Source organism: Uloborus diversus, chromosome 5 (genome assembly GCF_026930045.1).
Source record: "Uloborus diversus isolate 005 chromosome 5, Udiv.v.3.1, whole genome shotgun sequence".
Lineage (NCBI taxonomy): Eukaryota > Metazoa > Arthropoda > Arachnida > Araneae > Uloboridae > Uloborus > Uloborus diversus.
The window spans coordinates 166,215,009-166,231,813 of NC_072735.1; the positions used below are offsets into that span (position 1 = coordinate 166,215,009).

The following is a 16,805-nucleotide window of genomic DNA, read 5'->3' on the forward strand; positions in this document are numbered from 1 at the left end:
AATTTTGAAAAAGAAATACGAAAAATGCCATTAAGCAAATTTTGATGACATTAAGAAGGGCTGTCCTCTGAAAAAATATTTTGGATTTTAAAGCCAACATTTTCAGGCTATGTTTGATTAAGTTAAGGTGGAAGGGGTGAATCAATGATTTAATTGGGTTCTTAAGATCGGTGGTTCAAACAGTGAAATTTTCCAAAATCAAAGTCCTATAAAAACGCAATTTTAAGCCTTCTTTAGTCTCGTCAAGGAGGTCATGGCATCCTTTTGGATCTTCGTTTTGGAGGTACGTTTAAATTTACTACCCGGGGCAAGAGCTCTGATCTGAAACCGGGCAGTTCATTCGTGATTTTAATTCGAGAAAAATGCTGTAAAGGGGGAAAATTACAAAACTTTAGTTTGTTATTCATATATGTTTGAGTCTCAGGGGAGTCGCAATTTTCCACTGTCCCTCCACGCATCCGCGATTGTTGGAAAATAATTTCTTGTTTGAAATGCTTGCGACAGTATCTAATAAGTATGGCTTTTTTTAAATATAATATATAAAATATATCTTCATTGTTTAGGTCTATAAAAGCTTGGGGGGTAAACACTAGTGGCCGCCCTGGGCCTTGAGTGCTCCTTTTAGAAGGCACCCTTTCTTGCTTCAGGAGGGAGCCATTTCCCTCATCTCCAATCCCCTGTATCCATGCCTGATTACCGGTTCTGACACAAATTTTGCAACCAAATGAAGCATGTGTGTAAAGAGTGGATATTAATGAACAATAAATCAATTCCTAATGTTCCCTAACAATCTATTTTTCTTAAACTATGCTATGCTGTCGGGAAATCGGCACTTACTTTGATAATTGAACATTTAAAATTCAGCATACTTATTTGACTTATTCTAAGTTATCTTGTGAGAAAGTCTTGAAGAATTTTGCTTGATTAAAAGAATTATATGATGCGGCCTGCGGCCGCCCCTTGCTTTGGCCGCCCTTGTGCGGTGCACACCCTGCACACCTGCTAGGATCGGCCCTGCCGATTCCATACTTTTTATTGACATCCAAGCATTTTAAGAAATGTTTCGAGCCCAAAACTAGATTCTTTAGGAGGGAGGGGCATTCTTTAGCATGACTCCCCCTAAAGTTGTAGTCTGTATCCCCCCCCCCTGTAACAAATACTATTGTACCTTAATGGCTGCGTTTGTGTAACTGTTGTAACATGGGAACTACGAGACTTACTTCCATAGGTGTCGCAGTTTCTGGATATGTAATCTCTAGCCCTGCGGAAGAGATCGTTGTCGCGGTCTTTCTCGTCACTTTTGGCACAGTTTGCAGTTTGCCACAGCAAACAGTTGAAGTCGTCTCTAGCTCGTCTAAAAGAGTTAAGGAAATTGAAAACGTTGGTTGAAAATTGGAAAATATAAATGTTGAGCATAACTTGATGCCATATGTATTAGAAGATAACAGTGGAAGTAATCAAGAAACTACAATCGAATCAGTCCTTTAATTTAGGATACTTGCATAACCTTTTAATTTCTTGTTGTTTTCTAAGTGATTGGTTATTAAGAGATTCATTGGAATTATCGATTAAAGATGTGCTTTTGTTCGCATAGTTAAAAGCATAACCCTTAATAGTTATTTTTTAAGATGTGTGTGTTGAAGTCCAGAGTAAAAGGTTTCTGCTGTCTCTTGATATATTTTTATAAATTCTCTTCTGTCCGGAATTTTCGATTTACCGAAGGTGATCTGGTCCCGATCATTTCAAAAAATCGAGGTCTAACGGTTCTATGTTTATGAATATAATACACACATTTCAAAATAATCTTTACTAATAATAAAGTTGAAAGTCTGGATCTCTGTCTCTCTGGATTTCTGTCTGGATGTCTTTTCATGAAATTTGGCACAAAATTTGTTCGTAGCATAGAGATGAGCACCTCGAAGCGATTTTTCGAAAATTTGATTTTTTTCTTTTCCTATCCCAATTTTAAGAACATTTTACCGAGCAAATTATCATAACGTGGACAAACAAATTACCATAACGTGAACGAGCAAACTACCATATGCGACCATGGGCGAAGAAATGAACATGGCAAATTGGGGAGAAATTCATTATCCATTATTCGTAAATATACAGGCGAACCAAATAACCTTTTCACTTTCTACAACGGGCAAAGCCGTGCGGGTACCGCTAGCATTAAATATTATCGTTTTTAAACGAACTAAGAAGAGTCCCGGAGCTGAACTGATTCATTTGGTTTCTCCTTTGCTGGTCGATTGCGAAATGTTAAATACTGTTAACGTAGTAATGCTATTATTGTTTTTGTCAAGGAAAGAACTTGTTTGTTGCCAAGCTTACATAAAAATTAAGATTTTTGTTACTACGCGACGGACGTTTCGTATCTTGTAGCGAGGTAAAGTTGTTTACCGTGCACTGACACTACTGTAGTAGAAAAACAACTTTTACAGAGTTCATTCGGTTCAAAATTCACACGCAAAAATGCTTTGAAATAAAATTGATCGCACTCTTAACGACATTTGGTAACAGAATCTCAAGAACACGAAAAAGATAAACAAATCTAAATTTCATGAAGCGGTGAAATAAAAATCGGGAATTTTAAACATTTAGATTTTTTTTTTTTGCAAATCTTCAAAGCTGCACTACTTTTTATTAAAATTTATTATACACCATATTTCTGACATGGTTTAAATTGTTCCAAAGTGGCAGGAAAATTTAGGTTAATGATTCATTTCAAACGGTTTTATAATTATTTCCGGTTGGCTAATTTTCTTAAACTATGTAGCTTTTTGAAAAATTTTACCTGTTTTGTGCCAAAGTAACACTAATAAAATATGAATATAGCGGAATTAAAAATGAAGAAATTGTGAAAAAACGAACCCTTAATAATGATCAGGAAACTTTGGATCGATCAAACACGCGGTTATAATGACCCTTTTAATCCGTTCTTCGTAATTCCTATCAGTCGTTGTGTTTAAATTCGAAAAACGTTCGAACTCACCTGCAGCTCTTGCTGTCCTGGTAGCCGGACATCCGGCTGTCGATCGTCCTGGTCAAGGAGTCCCTGCACTGCTGAAGTCTGTTCCTGTCGCATCTTTCGTTTCTGCAGCAGGTGATGTCAGAGCTTCCTGAATAAGCTAACAGCATCAAACACGAAACCACAGCATAAATATGACCGCCACCACTTACAAACCATCTACAGACTGAGCATCTCTAACCGGGGCTTGTTCAAAATTTAAGGATCCGACTTATTTGGAACTTGACATGCGAATGGATAATTCTTATGCCGGTTCAATTTTTAAGTAACTACGCGGGGATGGTGTTCTTTTTACACGAGTAACCTGTGGTTTAACTGGATCTTTTCCTACTGTATTTGTCAATGCATCTCCCTCGAAATAATTTCAAACTAATGAATCTAGATTCCGAACCAGAAAATGCAGTCGTATTTAAAAACGTATGAAACGAACCTTCAATTAACGATGCTCTGCCTTTACTTTCATTACAAAGAAAAAAAAACTTTTTTATAAGCGAAATCCACAGATGACGTAGTGAGAAGCAAAGGGATGCAAGTGGCAAAATTAAAAATTTGGAGATAACCAGTGCAAATGGTAGGTGAACCCCTCCTCTATCTTGGGGCAAGAGATAGTACTAGTTGCCTTGGTAGGTGCTGCTGTACAGCATGATTTAGAAAAAAATTTATTGAAAGCCTACCCAGGACGTAATCTTACTCAAAACTTCAAACTGTCCATTCACATTCCTTTGCTTCTCACTGCCTCAGATGTAATACAATTAGATGCACAACTCCGTAGCAATAGCCACTTTTCACTCCAGCCCCCCCCCCCCCCTTAACTACCACTCTGTGTGGTTTAACCAGTTGCATGGGACTCTGAAGAAAGCTCTGATTTTTTGATCCAGACCAGCAACTGATCATCTCTGGTCCAGCACCCCCAGAGGTATCGTTTCACTTGGAGGACTTTGACCACGAGCATATTTAACGTCCCCCAGTCACCATTGATGAAGACGGTGCATCTTCGACTGGCTAGGATCGTACCCGAGAGCCTCCGGTCGCGATTCCGATATCTTACCGATCAGGCCACCACGGCCAGCACTAGCCATTGGTCGCCAATGAGCGCGCGAAACTTGAAATAAACGAGCAAAAGCGTGGCCCAAGAGGAAGCAACGCTTTTAGCATCGTGTCAGGCTACGACAAAATTTGTTTGCGCGCATGCGCTTCTCGGACGCTTGCCTGTCTATTAGAAGTGCTCGGTGTGTATCTATGATGGAATCACGCCTAAGACGATTGAGGAAAGTCTTAGTCACTATTCCCGCGCATGCTCACTTCATCTCAGCCTATTGATGGAAAAAAAAAAAATCTGACCGCTGGAACATTCGTAGAAATTTCTTTACTTTCGTATCGTTTAAAATCATCCAATAATAGCCACTATTTGAGTTAGAGACTGCTCCGTATGTAACCAATCGTTTGCTCATTAAACGTCATTTACTTCATCATTATAAGTTAGATTTCATTAATTTATGTCTTAGACAGGGCTACTCAAACTGGGCGCTGCAAGAGTTTTTGAGGGGTCCTCCCGGGGGGGGGGGGGGCAAAGTGTTCGGGTTTCGTGGCTATTCCCTCCAGAGCTTGGAAGAACAGACTTTTTTTTTTTTTCAAACAGACAATTTTTAGAAACATATTACCAACACCGCAGCAGCGTTGACTTTACTAGAGAAAGAAATTGTACAAGTTTAGTTTCCCAAATGTTCGGTACATGAACTTTTCGTAATGCGGCAGAAGTCATGTCTTAATTCTTTTGTCACTCGATGTCACATGTCACGATCAATGCTCGTTCATTTTCCAGCAAGATGGGGCACTTACATATCCTGACTGATGTTCCCCATTTCGACAATAACGAGGATTTGATGATGAAAATAACCTTCTTCCACGGCCCACCGTGCACTCCGGACTTTTCTCCAAGCGATTTGTTTTATGGTGTTACGTCCAGGGATAGTGAGTTCGTTTCCGATGTGCCCATGTGGTTTGCAGTAAAAGTCAAATGAAAGAATTCAAGAAGAATGTCCTGAAACTTTTTTGAATACAAAAATAGTAATAATGACAGAGAATTTTCAAGTTTATTTTTATAGTAAGGTAGCCAAAGAACAGTGAAGCTTAGCTTCAACTGAACGAAAATCGCAAAGTAACGAACAAACTTTGCATAAGGTGATTATACTAATCATAGTGTAAATTTCAGTTCAAATAAGCAACAAATTTAATTTCTCTGAAAGCACTCTAGTACACCCACGAATTTAATGTGTCAGAACAAATTAGGTTTGAGAAAAAATGGCCTCAGCATTTCAAATTTTGGTGTTTTCCGACGTAAAAATAAGTAACAAATTTAATATCTCGTAAAGGACTCTAGTACACAAAGAAATTTACAGCATTTCAAACTTTGGGAACTTTCAACGTGAAAATAAGCCACAAATTTAATTTCCCTGTAAGCACTCTCGTACACCCACGAATTTAATGTGTCAGAACAAATTAGGTTTGAAAAAAGTGGCTCTCAGCACTTCAAACTTTGGGAACATTCCACCGTGAAACATTTTTATCAAAACCAAGGCAAGTTTCAAGCATTTTAAAGACTCAAATTTTACGAAACGCAACGTACCGTTTCCATATCCGGTGTTATATCTGTCGGAATATCGGTCACGTTCTGGGTATCTGTCATCTCTGTACCCTCCTCTGTCGTATTCTCTGTTACTTCCACCTCTGTACCGGTCCGTATCTGAACCACGACGATCGCCATAACGATCGTTACCGTATCGATCGTTGCGATCTCTATCGTTGCGGTCTCGATCGTAATCGGTGCCAGAGCCAGAAGTAGATTCTCCACAATTCCAAGCAAGATCCTGTGCAGCGTCTACCAAGTATTGGCCCAGGTGGAGTTCATCGCTTTGCTGGCACCGGTTCCTTACGATCTCATTAACACAGTCCTGGAACAGGTTGAATTTCCTAGAAAAAGATTCAGTCATCAGACTTGAGAAAACTGATATTTTTTTAAAGACAGATTTATTTAACTACAAGCACAATTTCAAACCATTACTACGTATTATGCAGTAGCCAGGGCTAAGGCAGAATTGCATGCAATATATTGTCCGTTTTTCACAAGAAGGCACTTGACTCCTCCCTTGTCAAGTGGTATCCGAAGATTCTATTTCGCTGTTTTCGGCAGAAGGTACATTCGAATCATAGCATTTTGTTGTAAAAGCAGCAGTTTTTAACATGTAAGAATAACTAAAATGACAACAGACAAGCGAAGCAAGTGATGTAAAGGACATCAAGACTTTTTTGCATATTGAAATGCACGCCCAAGTTAAATCTGCCTGGTTGTCTCCTCTAGGAGCGCGTGGATTGCGTACCGATCACCCCCGCGTAAAATGGAACTCTGCGTTCGAGGGCGCGTGGCGAAGCGCCTTCTCGTGAAAAACGGACAATACCGACAATCCGGTCACCCCATCCAAAGACCTTGCTTCTTACAGGCTCATCAGTCTTGAATAATGAATAACCGAGTTGGAGGCAAAAGTCATTTAACTGAAGCTGAGAGCGACAACAAATTGGTAGCTAAAGTAAATGTAGCTCACCAACGAGAGTCCGCAACCATGATGCGGTCCAAATCGTGAGTTGTAGGCAAAGCTTGGGTGTTAAGTTACCGCAGTGAGTTACATCCGAAATAGAAATAACTGGTTTCCGAAATAACAGCGCCTAGACCGTTCGGCCGATTTTCATGAAATTCGGCACAGAATTAGTTTTGTAGCATGGGAGTGTGCACCTCGAAGCGATTTTTTGAAAATTCGATTTTGCTCTTTTTCTATTCCCATTTTAAGAAAGAACATTTTACCGACCAAATTATCATAACGTGGACGGGCAAATTAACATAGTAAATTGGCGAGAAATGCATCATCCATTATTTGTAAATATACAGGCTAACCAAATGACCTTTTAATTTTCTACTACGGGTAAAGCCGTGCGGGTACCGCGCGATAGTTTCAAATAAGGTGCGTAATTTAATTTCTTTTGTGATTTTTCTTCTTAAATGATTTTAGATTACATTTGGAGGATTGAGCTGGTCGCATGCGATCTTACGGGCGACAAATCGAGCCTTTTTAAGCTTCTAAACTGACTGTGTATATTGCGACTATCTACCTACATAAACCTCAGGTAGAAATAGCTGAAAATGTTTACTCCATAATGTCTGAAACAAAAGGAAACGTGCTAGAATAAAAGGAGACTTGATTTCATCCGCTAACAAAAACCATAAAATAAAATTTTTCATACCCAGTTGGACACAATGCCAAAAAAAAAAGTAATAATAATAAAATGAATAAATAAATTAAATAAATAGATCATCACACAATTTATCCAAAAAGGGGGGTATCTAATGTTGAAACATTCAAATTCTTTTTTCTCCCCCCCCCCTGCAACTATGTTGAAAAAATTGCGAAAAATGACTTGCAAACATTAAAAACTAGCAGTTGCTCCCAGTTTTGCTTGGGCTTTAAATTCAATATGTAAATCACAAGAAGGAACAAATAACAACGTTAATGTTGAAGAGCTAAGCAAGCCGAAGCATTAATATGCTGCAAAAATTGGAAAATGGGTGACATTTCTTCGGTTATGTATGCCTAATTTTATAATTTTTGCTTGCCTCATATTAAATTGGAATGAGAAAAAAAATAGATTTGAATATATGAGGAAAATGCTTTGATGTGTATCAAGATCTGAACCAAGGTACCTGCAACAAAACTTCGCAATTATGGCCATGTTCATCTGGCCAGGTCGGAAACCAACATACACACACAAACACTATCAATTCATTTTCATAGATAAAACCAAATCAGGAAAGTGCACAAGGCGTATTACGAACCAGCACAACTTAAAATTTAAAATTTCACCACAACAATCATTACGACTACTATCCTGAGTTCTTATGTACATTTCTATGATTTGTCAACACATGTGGAAATTCTCTTCTGTAGCGCAGACAGGTTGGTTTTCTTCCATTGACTCTACGCTGGCAGAAAAACAACCTTTACAGATTTTCTTTTCTCTCTCTTTTTCTTTTTTTTTTGGAGTTCTTACTAACAAACTTAGCAACGAAATTGCTTGCCTAATTCGCGACTTAACAAGATAGCAATGCCTTCAGAAAATAAAGAAAAGCTGTAGAACAAGAATAGGAAATAGTATTTGATCAAAGTATTATGATAAAGTAAACTGAAGTTATTTATTTATTTATTTTTTAATGCCAATATAGCATGTTTCTATAAGTAGTTCCTATTTATTCCTTTTTTTTGGAGGGGGGGGGACATACAAATAGATAACATTATTTATTTCATGTAAAAATTTTGAAAGGAATTTCAAAATTTTTATAATAATTGAAATTTAAATAAATACTTTTTGTGATTTGTTAGACATTTTTGCTTTATGTTGCTTCTCGGATTTTTCTCAACCGAGTAATATACAGGGTGTTTCAAAACTCGCTCACATCCACATGGTAATTCTTGTTGCGTTAAAACCAAATGGGATGGTTGAGATTTCTGTCACTATATAGAAGCACAGGCTCCATCATAAGAAGTTGTGAATGCAGCTGGGGATGGTTTCCAAAAAGATTGTCAGTGGTCATCAGTCGATCTCAACGGCGAATGTATGGTGTTTCCCAAGAACAAAGAATGGGATTAATTGTTTCCTTCAGTCAAAAGTACTACTTTCATCACTGAAATTGATTGAATAAGCAAAAAAAAATTAATTTGAATTTTGACATCTTGAATTCAAATTATGTTTTTTGCAATCATGAGTGTATGTATGTAGGCGTGTGTTTATGTGTGGAGGTTATGTGTGTTTGTGTGTAGGGGTATGTTTATGTGTGTCTAGGCATGTGTGTTTGTGTCTGTGTGCTGGCATAAGTGTGTGGGTAGTTGTGTATATGAATGTGTGTGTGTGTGTTTTTTTTTTGGGGGGGGGGGGGGGTATGTGTATGTGTGTGTAGGCATATGTGTTTGTGTCTGTGTGCAGGCATGAATGTGTGAGTAGTTGTGTGTGTGTAGGTGTATGTGTGTGTATGTGTTTGTGTGTGCTTGTGTGTGTGTAGTTGTGTATGTATGCGCGTGTGTGTAGGACATGGAAGCAAACTGGAGACGGCTTTCGCTATAGGAGCAGCATCGTGAGGACCCGGTCGACGGTGATGCTGCAGAGAATTACGGGGGAAAAATAAAATCAAAGGACATCAAAACAGTCAAGTGAGAACAATAAGCAATCGTGATTGCTCAAAAAAAAAATAACATGGATCCAGAAAATACTTTCATCTTCCCAACAGTCATTTTTTAATTAATTTTTTAAGTGCCCGATTTTTCAAACAAGGCGTGGTCTTTATGACGTCACAAATGATGCATTTTGCCGCATCTTTCTACCGCGTTTCCACGTTATGATAATCAAGAAGCGAATGAAATACTGCGCTCTACTTTTTGCGCTCTTCGTGATGCCATCGGCAGAAGCGTAAACAATGAAAACACTCTGATTAAAGCATTTTTTTTAACATTAAACTTAAAACAAATTATTTAAAAAATGGTCAGATCCTATGTTTTTAGGCATGCTCTTTCAGAATTTTTTTTTTTTAATTTTGGAAACAACCCCATTGCCATTGTGGAACACTATTTCGATACGAAATCTGATTGCAGTATGATGAAAATATTTCAGCATAAATATCCAGAAGAAACAGCACCAAAAGCATCAACGATAACACGTGTAGTGCAACGGTTCTGTGACATAGAATCGGTTGGAGACTGGGAAGCAGTTGGGTTCTTATTTTTCTACAGCTTTTCTTTCCTTTCTGCAGGCATTGCGGTCTTGTTAAGTCGCGAATCAGGAAAGCAATTTCGTTGCCAAGTTAGTAAGAGCTCCAAAAAAAAAAAAAAAAAAAAGTGAGAGGGAAAAGAGAAAATCTGTAAAAGTTGTTTTTCTGCTAGAGTAGAGTCAATGGAAGAAAACCAACCTGTCTGCGCAACAGAACAGAATTTGCACACGTGTCGAGAAATCTTAGAAATGTACATAAGAACTCGTGTCGTATGATTGTTTGAAGTGAAATTTTAAACGTTAAGTTGTGCTGGTTCGTAATGCGCCCATTGTGTGCTTTCCTGATTTGATTTCATCTATGAAAATAAATAGTGTAGTGTGTGTATATGTTGGTTTCCAACCTGGCCAGATGAACATGGCCATAATTGTGAAGTTTTTGTTGCAGGTACATTGGTTCACATCTTGATACACCTCAAAGCATTTTCCTCATATATTAAATCCGTTCTCTTTTCATTCCAATTTAAGGCAAGCAAAAATGATAAAATTGGGCATACATAGGGAATACAAAAGTGGTTGATGTGGAGACCGCTGTACAAAAAAGTCCACCGAAAAGCCTACAACAATAATCTCCATACGCCTGTTGAACTTAGGAGTAAGCATCCTTCATGCAATAGCGGACATGATCTCCTCACGAACTTCGTAAAGTGTCGACAAATCTGGTAACAAAAAGTTCGATTGTTTGTCTTGAAAAACGGACATAACTTTAAACATTTACTGTGACTTGACCGTGTCTGACACTTCCCAATAAACAATCCTACGACCTTTGATTGTCCTTCATTCTGTTTGTTTACATAATTCACCTGTTTTTAAACTCAACCACAAAGGTTGATGTGCGCAAGTTTTCAAACACCCTGTACTATCGATTGCAAAGTAATATGCGCCGCGATGAGTCTCCCTATGTCGCTCTGTTTCAAGCTTTTGAAATTACCATAAATCACCGTATAATCAGTTTTAAGTAGAAATAATATTCTTTTTTTATTTATAACTAGTGGCACCCGCACGGCTTCGCCCGTAATAGAAAAATTAAAGGTCTTTTGGTTTGCCTGTATATTTACAAATAATGTATGGTGAATTTTCTCGCCAATTGGCTTGTAACGACGTTACAGTTCCACGTTATGATAATTTCGTATCTCGCCAATTGGCTTGTGCCCATGTTACGGTTCCACGTTATGATAATTTCGTAATTTATGATAGTTTTTTTCTTAAAATTGGAATAAAAAAAGAACCACATCGAATTTTCGAAAAATCGCTTCTAGGTGCACACCCCCATGCTACAAACTAACTTTGTGCCAAATTTCATGAAAATCGGCCGAACGGTCTAGGCGCTATGCGCGTCACAGACATCCAGACAGAGAGACTTTCAGCTTTATTATTAGTAAAGATTTATTTTTATTGACATTTTAAAAATGTTTCTTGTGGCAGGAAAATTTTTTGGTTTTGTGTTCTTAATAAAAGTTTTCTCAACCTTGCAGCTATGGGACTTCAATAAGATTTTGACGTTCCAAAGTTCAAAATGTTTTTACCTTATAAAATGGATTCTTAGTAACCTCAAAATAAAACTATGACTGTATTTTGCAGATTTGAGCGTCACAACATTGCTCTTCCACACTGAGACACTCCAAGTCAGATCAAAGTGCCCATGTGACTGTATTTCGCAATTTTGAGCGTCACAACATTGCTCTTCCACATTGAGGCACTATTGTGCTAAGAAAAACGAATGCTTACCTGCATGCCTCTGAGTTATATGAAGAAAACTGGGCTCCTCCTAGTGGATAGTTGCTTTCACAATTTTTCATGCCCTCGCCGACGAAACAAGGGTTATCTCTCCATGTTCCTGATGAAAAGATTAAATAATGAAAAAAAAAAATTAACTGATTTGATTCAATTTTTATTATTACAAGTCTTCTTTTTATATTAAAGAACTGAACACCAAACTTTTCAAAAGTCCATCGTTAATTTTATTTAACACAATACAATTCACGTTTATTATCGTCCTTCGAAAAATCTATACGCTTTTTGAAATTTTGACACTTGAAGTAAATTTCGCAAAGCAAACGTTCAGCGACACACTATAAAATTTGTCACTCCCGATCTGCTACTTACACCTTGATTATATAAACATGGCAGATAAAACGAGATTTATATGTACATCCCATATTTAATGAAACTGCTTCTGAAAATTTTCAAAACACGCACAAATATACTTTTGCCTTTTTTTATCCAACTAAATTCAAAGAATGAGGCGCACATGATTCGTAACTTTCACGTGGATTCGGATGCACAGCTTTTGAAGAAGTTTGCAAGTCCGAATATCTACCAGCCACGTTATTAGCGTTGTCATAACTTTGTCCCCTTCGATCCAAATTACCAAGATTTAAATTCTTGAAAAAAGTTGAAATTGTTTCAAAAGAAATGCTCTGTACGATGACTGTGTGTCATAAAAATGATAAAAATCGTTTCGCCGGGTAAAAATTATGACACTAATACCAATTAAATATACAGATCTATCGCAGTGGCGCAGCGAAGAGGAAGGGGAGTGACCCCCCCCCCCCCCAGAGCCATTGGTTTGAACATAAATGCAAATTCTAATACAGTAGTTTATGCATATGAAAGGGCTGTTTTGATCAAACAATCTCCTTCAGAAGGTGTTTTTGATCAAAAAAAAAAATAAATAAATAAATAAATAAAAACCTTCAGAAGGAATTTTTCATCAAAAACCCCTTCCAAAAGGTATTTTTGATCAAAAAAACTCCAGAAAGTATTTTTGATTAAAAACCTACCTCCAGAAGGTATTTTTGATTTAAAAAAAACCCCTCCAGAAGGTATTTCTGGCCGCACTAGTGATCTATCGACATGAGAAATACTCTTACTTTGAAGCTTCTAGCTACCCCCTAAATTTGGAGACTCTGGGCTAGTTTCTCATGTGTTCGTGCGATAATGTGACTATGTTAATCGACCGTTTATATAAAAACGAAATTCTTGTTTCAAATTGAAGCCAAATACTGAAACATTTTAGGTGACCATTACATAATGTCGAAAATTCCTACACAAAAAGAGTGTTTCCAGATAAACTGCACAAGTTTGGCAAATGCGTGAAATCTCTCCAAAAACGTTCACTAATAGAAGTTTTAATCTCATTTAGCGGTTTGTTTTTTAAGTTCAAGAATTTTTTTTTTTACAGTTTAATGTCAGTTTTAATCTTTTTTAATGACTTTTGAAAACACATTAAAAACGCTTATTACAGAAAATTTCATAAAATGGCGAGAGCAAGTTTAGCGACTTTTAAAATTTTACTAAAAAATATCATTACCCATAAGTGTTTTTAAATGGTTCGTGATATAATACGTATATACAAAATAATACGTAAGTATTCTGTACTCGATTTTGGCAGAAAATTAACGCTCTTAAGCCCAAGTTAAGGCAGAAAGAACTACATGCAAAAAAAAAAAGTGTTACGACACCCAGAGGCTGCACCTTCATCCTTGTTGTTGACTCATCAGTCTGGTACGGTAAAAAATCGAGCTGGAGGCGGACGTCATCTCGTTGAAGCTCAAAGTGCCAACAAATTGGTAGCTAAAATAGCACACCAGTGAGAGTTCGCAACAATAGTGTAGTTGGACTTGAGAATTAAACGCAAAGCTTGAGTATTAAGCAGTAAATTACAGCCCTTAAGCCACGGCACCAGGGCTAAGAAGAATCTCGCTCGTATGCTAGATTAACTTTAGCTACCCGTTTGTTGGCATTTTCAGTTTCAATCAGTTGACATTAACAACCAGTTTGGTTATTTTCTATTCCAAACTGATGAATCCACAACAAAGACGAAACTGCAGTCTCGGGATACAACCGAGATGTCGGTATATTGCATTTCATTCTACACTCTGGTTCCACAGTACCTCCTTGACTGTCGCATCCATCTCTGATGTATTTTAGTGCGTTCCTTAAGGTGTCCCCGTTTCTGTTGCGTTCAGTTTCTGTTGTCAGGCACCTCGTCTCTCGCAGAAGGCAGTTAAAATCGTCCCTTACGTTCCTGAAAAATAAGAAAATAGAAATTACCACTTTTGAAGCAGATAGTTCTAATTTAGGTGAGTTAACGGTTAGTTAAGTTTAGGTGCGTATTACTTTAGGTATGAATAATTAAAAATAATAATAATAATAATTTGAATTTTGACATCTTGAATTCAAATTATGTTTTTCGCAATCACGAGTGTGTGTGTATGTAGGCGTACGTGTTTGTTTGTTTGTGTGTGGGGGTATGTGTATGTGTGTTTAGGCATGTGTGTGTGGGGGGGGGAGTATGTTTATGTTGGGTAGTTGTGTGTATGTGTAGGTGTGTGCGTGCATGTGTGTGCGTATGTGTGTGTGTAGGTTTGTGTATGTATGCGTGTGTGTAGGATATGGACGCAACCTGGAGACGGTTGCGTCCGAGCTAGACGAGCAGCATCGTGAGGCGGCCGGCCGACGGTGGTGCTGCGGAGGGTACATGTGGGAAAATAAAATGATAGCACATCAAAACAGTCGAATGCAAGCAATAAGCAATCGTGATTGCTCAAAAAAAAAAAAAAAAAAAACTTGAACAGTTTCATTTTCTTCTAAAAGCTAAGAAAATATTTTGAAAACGATCGTTTTCGTTCCAAGAAAAATTCTGTGCAGTTCGTTTTCTGTTTTTGCTGTCTACTTTGCCTAAGTTTTTGAGATCATAAACTACTTATTTGAATACATTAAATATTAAAATGCAATTCACATTCCACTTTAGTGGAAATAGTAGTTTACAGCACATTTTCAGTGAGTTTTGATTTAAGAAAAACATTTAAGAATTGACAGGACACAATTGTTATTATTATTAATTTTAGAACATTGAAACGCGAAAATAATTCTTTTAGTATGAACAATCTGTGAGAATTGAAATTTTAAATAGTTTTTGCCAAAATATTTGAGTAACTGCTTGGTTTTTCTACTTGTTGTTCTTTTAGTGTTTGGAAAAAGTTGCTAATAAAAATATGCTTGGCGTTAGGCGGGAAAACACTGTTCTATTAGCAGCAACACTAGTCTTCAGTCTTTAAGAAACATTCTTAATTTTGAAAAATAGATCAAACGCAAGAAAAAATGTTGTGTTTGCAAATATACCTTGAAACCTCCGAATTTCGAACAGTATCCTTTCAAGCATATCTACATGATTTCCAGAATAATTTCGAAAGAATTAAGACAAAGACAAAAAAAAAAAAAAAAAAATCTAGAATATTTTTCTATTTTCAACAAATGATGCTGCAGAAGTTAGTTCTATTAATAACTTAGTCAGTAATATTTAGCATTTCTTAACTCAAGAAAAAAAAAAAGCTTTACATTCCTAAAAATATAATTGAGGCAGTGAGAAGCAAAGGGATGCAAGTGGCAAAATTAAACATTTGGAGATAATCAGTACAAATAGTAGGGGAACCTTTCCTCTGCAGTGGCGTAGCCAGGAGGGTAGGGGGATAGGGGGGTTAGAACCCCTCCCATGAGCCCCCATTTTTTTTTTTTTTTTTTTTTTTTTTTTGCGAACCCTTTTCAGGAACGCAATGGAAGGAGCACTGAAAAAGAGAAGATTTCGTGTGATGAGGGCATTCTTTCTTATGACAGCAGTATTGATCAAGGTATTTTCAAAGAAGAAAATTCGTTTATAATGTCCTTTGTTGTTTAATTCAAAAAAAGTAATATATATGTGTGTGTGTGTGTGTAAACTCGAGGGCATATCTTTACTTTAAACTTCAGAAAAAATTACCCCCCCCCCCCTGAAGGATTTTTTCTCGCTACGCCACTGTTCCTCTGTCTTGGGGATAGTTTTAGTATACCTGGTAGGTGCTTGCTGTACAGCATGATTTGGAAAAAACAATTAATGTAAGCCTACCTAGGACGTTATCTTTATAGTCGTTGTACTCAAAACTTGAAAATGTCCACTTACATCCTTTTGCTTCTCACTGCCTCAATTGATCGTATTGGCCAAGATCGGTTCACTGTCTCTTACTCTTTGGATCGGTTTCATTGTTTCTTTAACGCCAACCCTTTCCTACTAGGTAATTCTTTTATATTGAATTGATTCGTATGTGCTACCTACAAATAATTTCATAAAATTTCCACTTTGACCTTTGAATATTCTAACAACTTCTTTTACTATATTTATACTGTCTATGATTCTCTTAGATTCTTAAGTCTTACATTGATTTCATAAATACAATTTAATAATAAAAAAAAATTATTTTAAAATAGTTATCTCTATATGTCCCCATCAAAGCATACCCTATTCATATCTTGCAGCAGTAATCCGAATTCCATTTGGTCAATTCAGCGTTTTAGAAAACAAAGCATCAGTAATAGTCAAACCTAAAAGCACATCAGTTTTCTCTTAATAAAAGGAAATGATGTGTCACGCAAAATGCCCCTTGTTTTTCCCAGTTTTGTAGGAATTCTTTGATCAATTACTTTTGGCATCGTGCCACAAAATTTTCTCCAAAAATGGCGTTATCTGAAAGGTAAAAGATTTATCTAAAGCGGAAATTGGCAAAACAATAAACATCATGGGTCGTTTGACATTCATGTCCCTCCCCCTTGAACAGAAAATGGACCATTTTCATCTTCATGTTTGGTTTTGATTCTAATTTTGCTGATAAATTTCGAGTATAGAAGGAAAAAGTGAATACTCGTATCATACATCATATGTTCTCTCTGAGATACATTTATTCTCTGATTTCAGCACATAAAATTCTTTAAAATAATTGACTTATGGTTTCGTTTCGATGACTTTGGGTTTCTAGACGATTGGGAGGCATTAAAAATATTGATTTTTACTGCAATTATTTCACAGTTCTTTATAATAAAAACTGAATGTGCATGACTCAGTTGAAAACGTTAGAGACGAGTAAATCCTACTTTT

General features: G+C 36.9%; 2 protein-coding genes across 3 annotated transcripts in view; both read right to left on the reverse strand.

Annotated features, from left to right (window-relative positions):
• The window catches only part of LOC129222657 (uncharacterized), a 111,106-nt gene that overhangs the window by 28,410 nt on the left and 65,891 nt on the right, over positions 1–16,805 (reverse strand). Inside the window, exons 3-7 of one of the 2 annotated variants that reach the window (XM_054857186.1) lie at positions 13,792–13,925; positions 11,624–11,732; positions 5,661–6,004; positions 2,999–3,134; positions 1,221–1,354 (exon numbers count right to left, since the gene is read on the reverse strand). In XM_054857186.1, coding sequence (XP_054713161.1) covers positions 1,221–1,354; positions 2,999–3,134; positions 5,661–6,004; positions 11,624–11,732; positions 13,792–13,925 — 857 coding nt within the window. The remainder of the gene's footprint in view (positions 1–1,220; positions 1,355–2,998; positions 3,135–5,660; positions 6,005–11,623; positions 11,733–13,791; positions 13,926–16,805) is intronic. The other variant, XM_054857187.1, reaches the window with a different exon arrangement.
• LOC129222660 (uncharacterized) overlaps positions 15,314–16,805 on the reverse strand; it is a 516,294-nt gene continuing 514,802 nt past the window's right edge. Inside the window, exon 5 of the mRNA XM_054857189.1 lies at positions 15,314–15,337. The gene's annotated coding sequence lies outside the window, so the exon portion shown is untranslated. The remainder of the gene's footprint in view (positions 15,338–16,805) is intronic.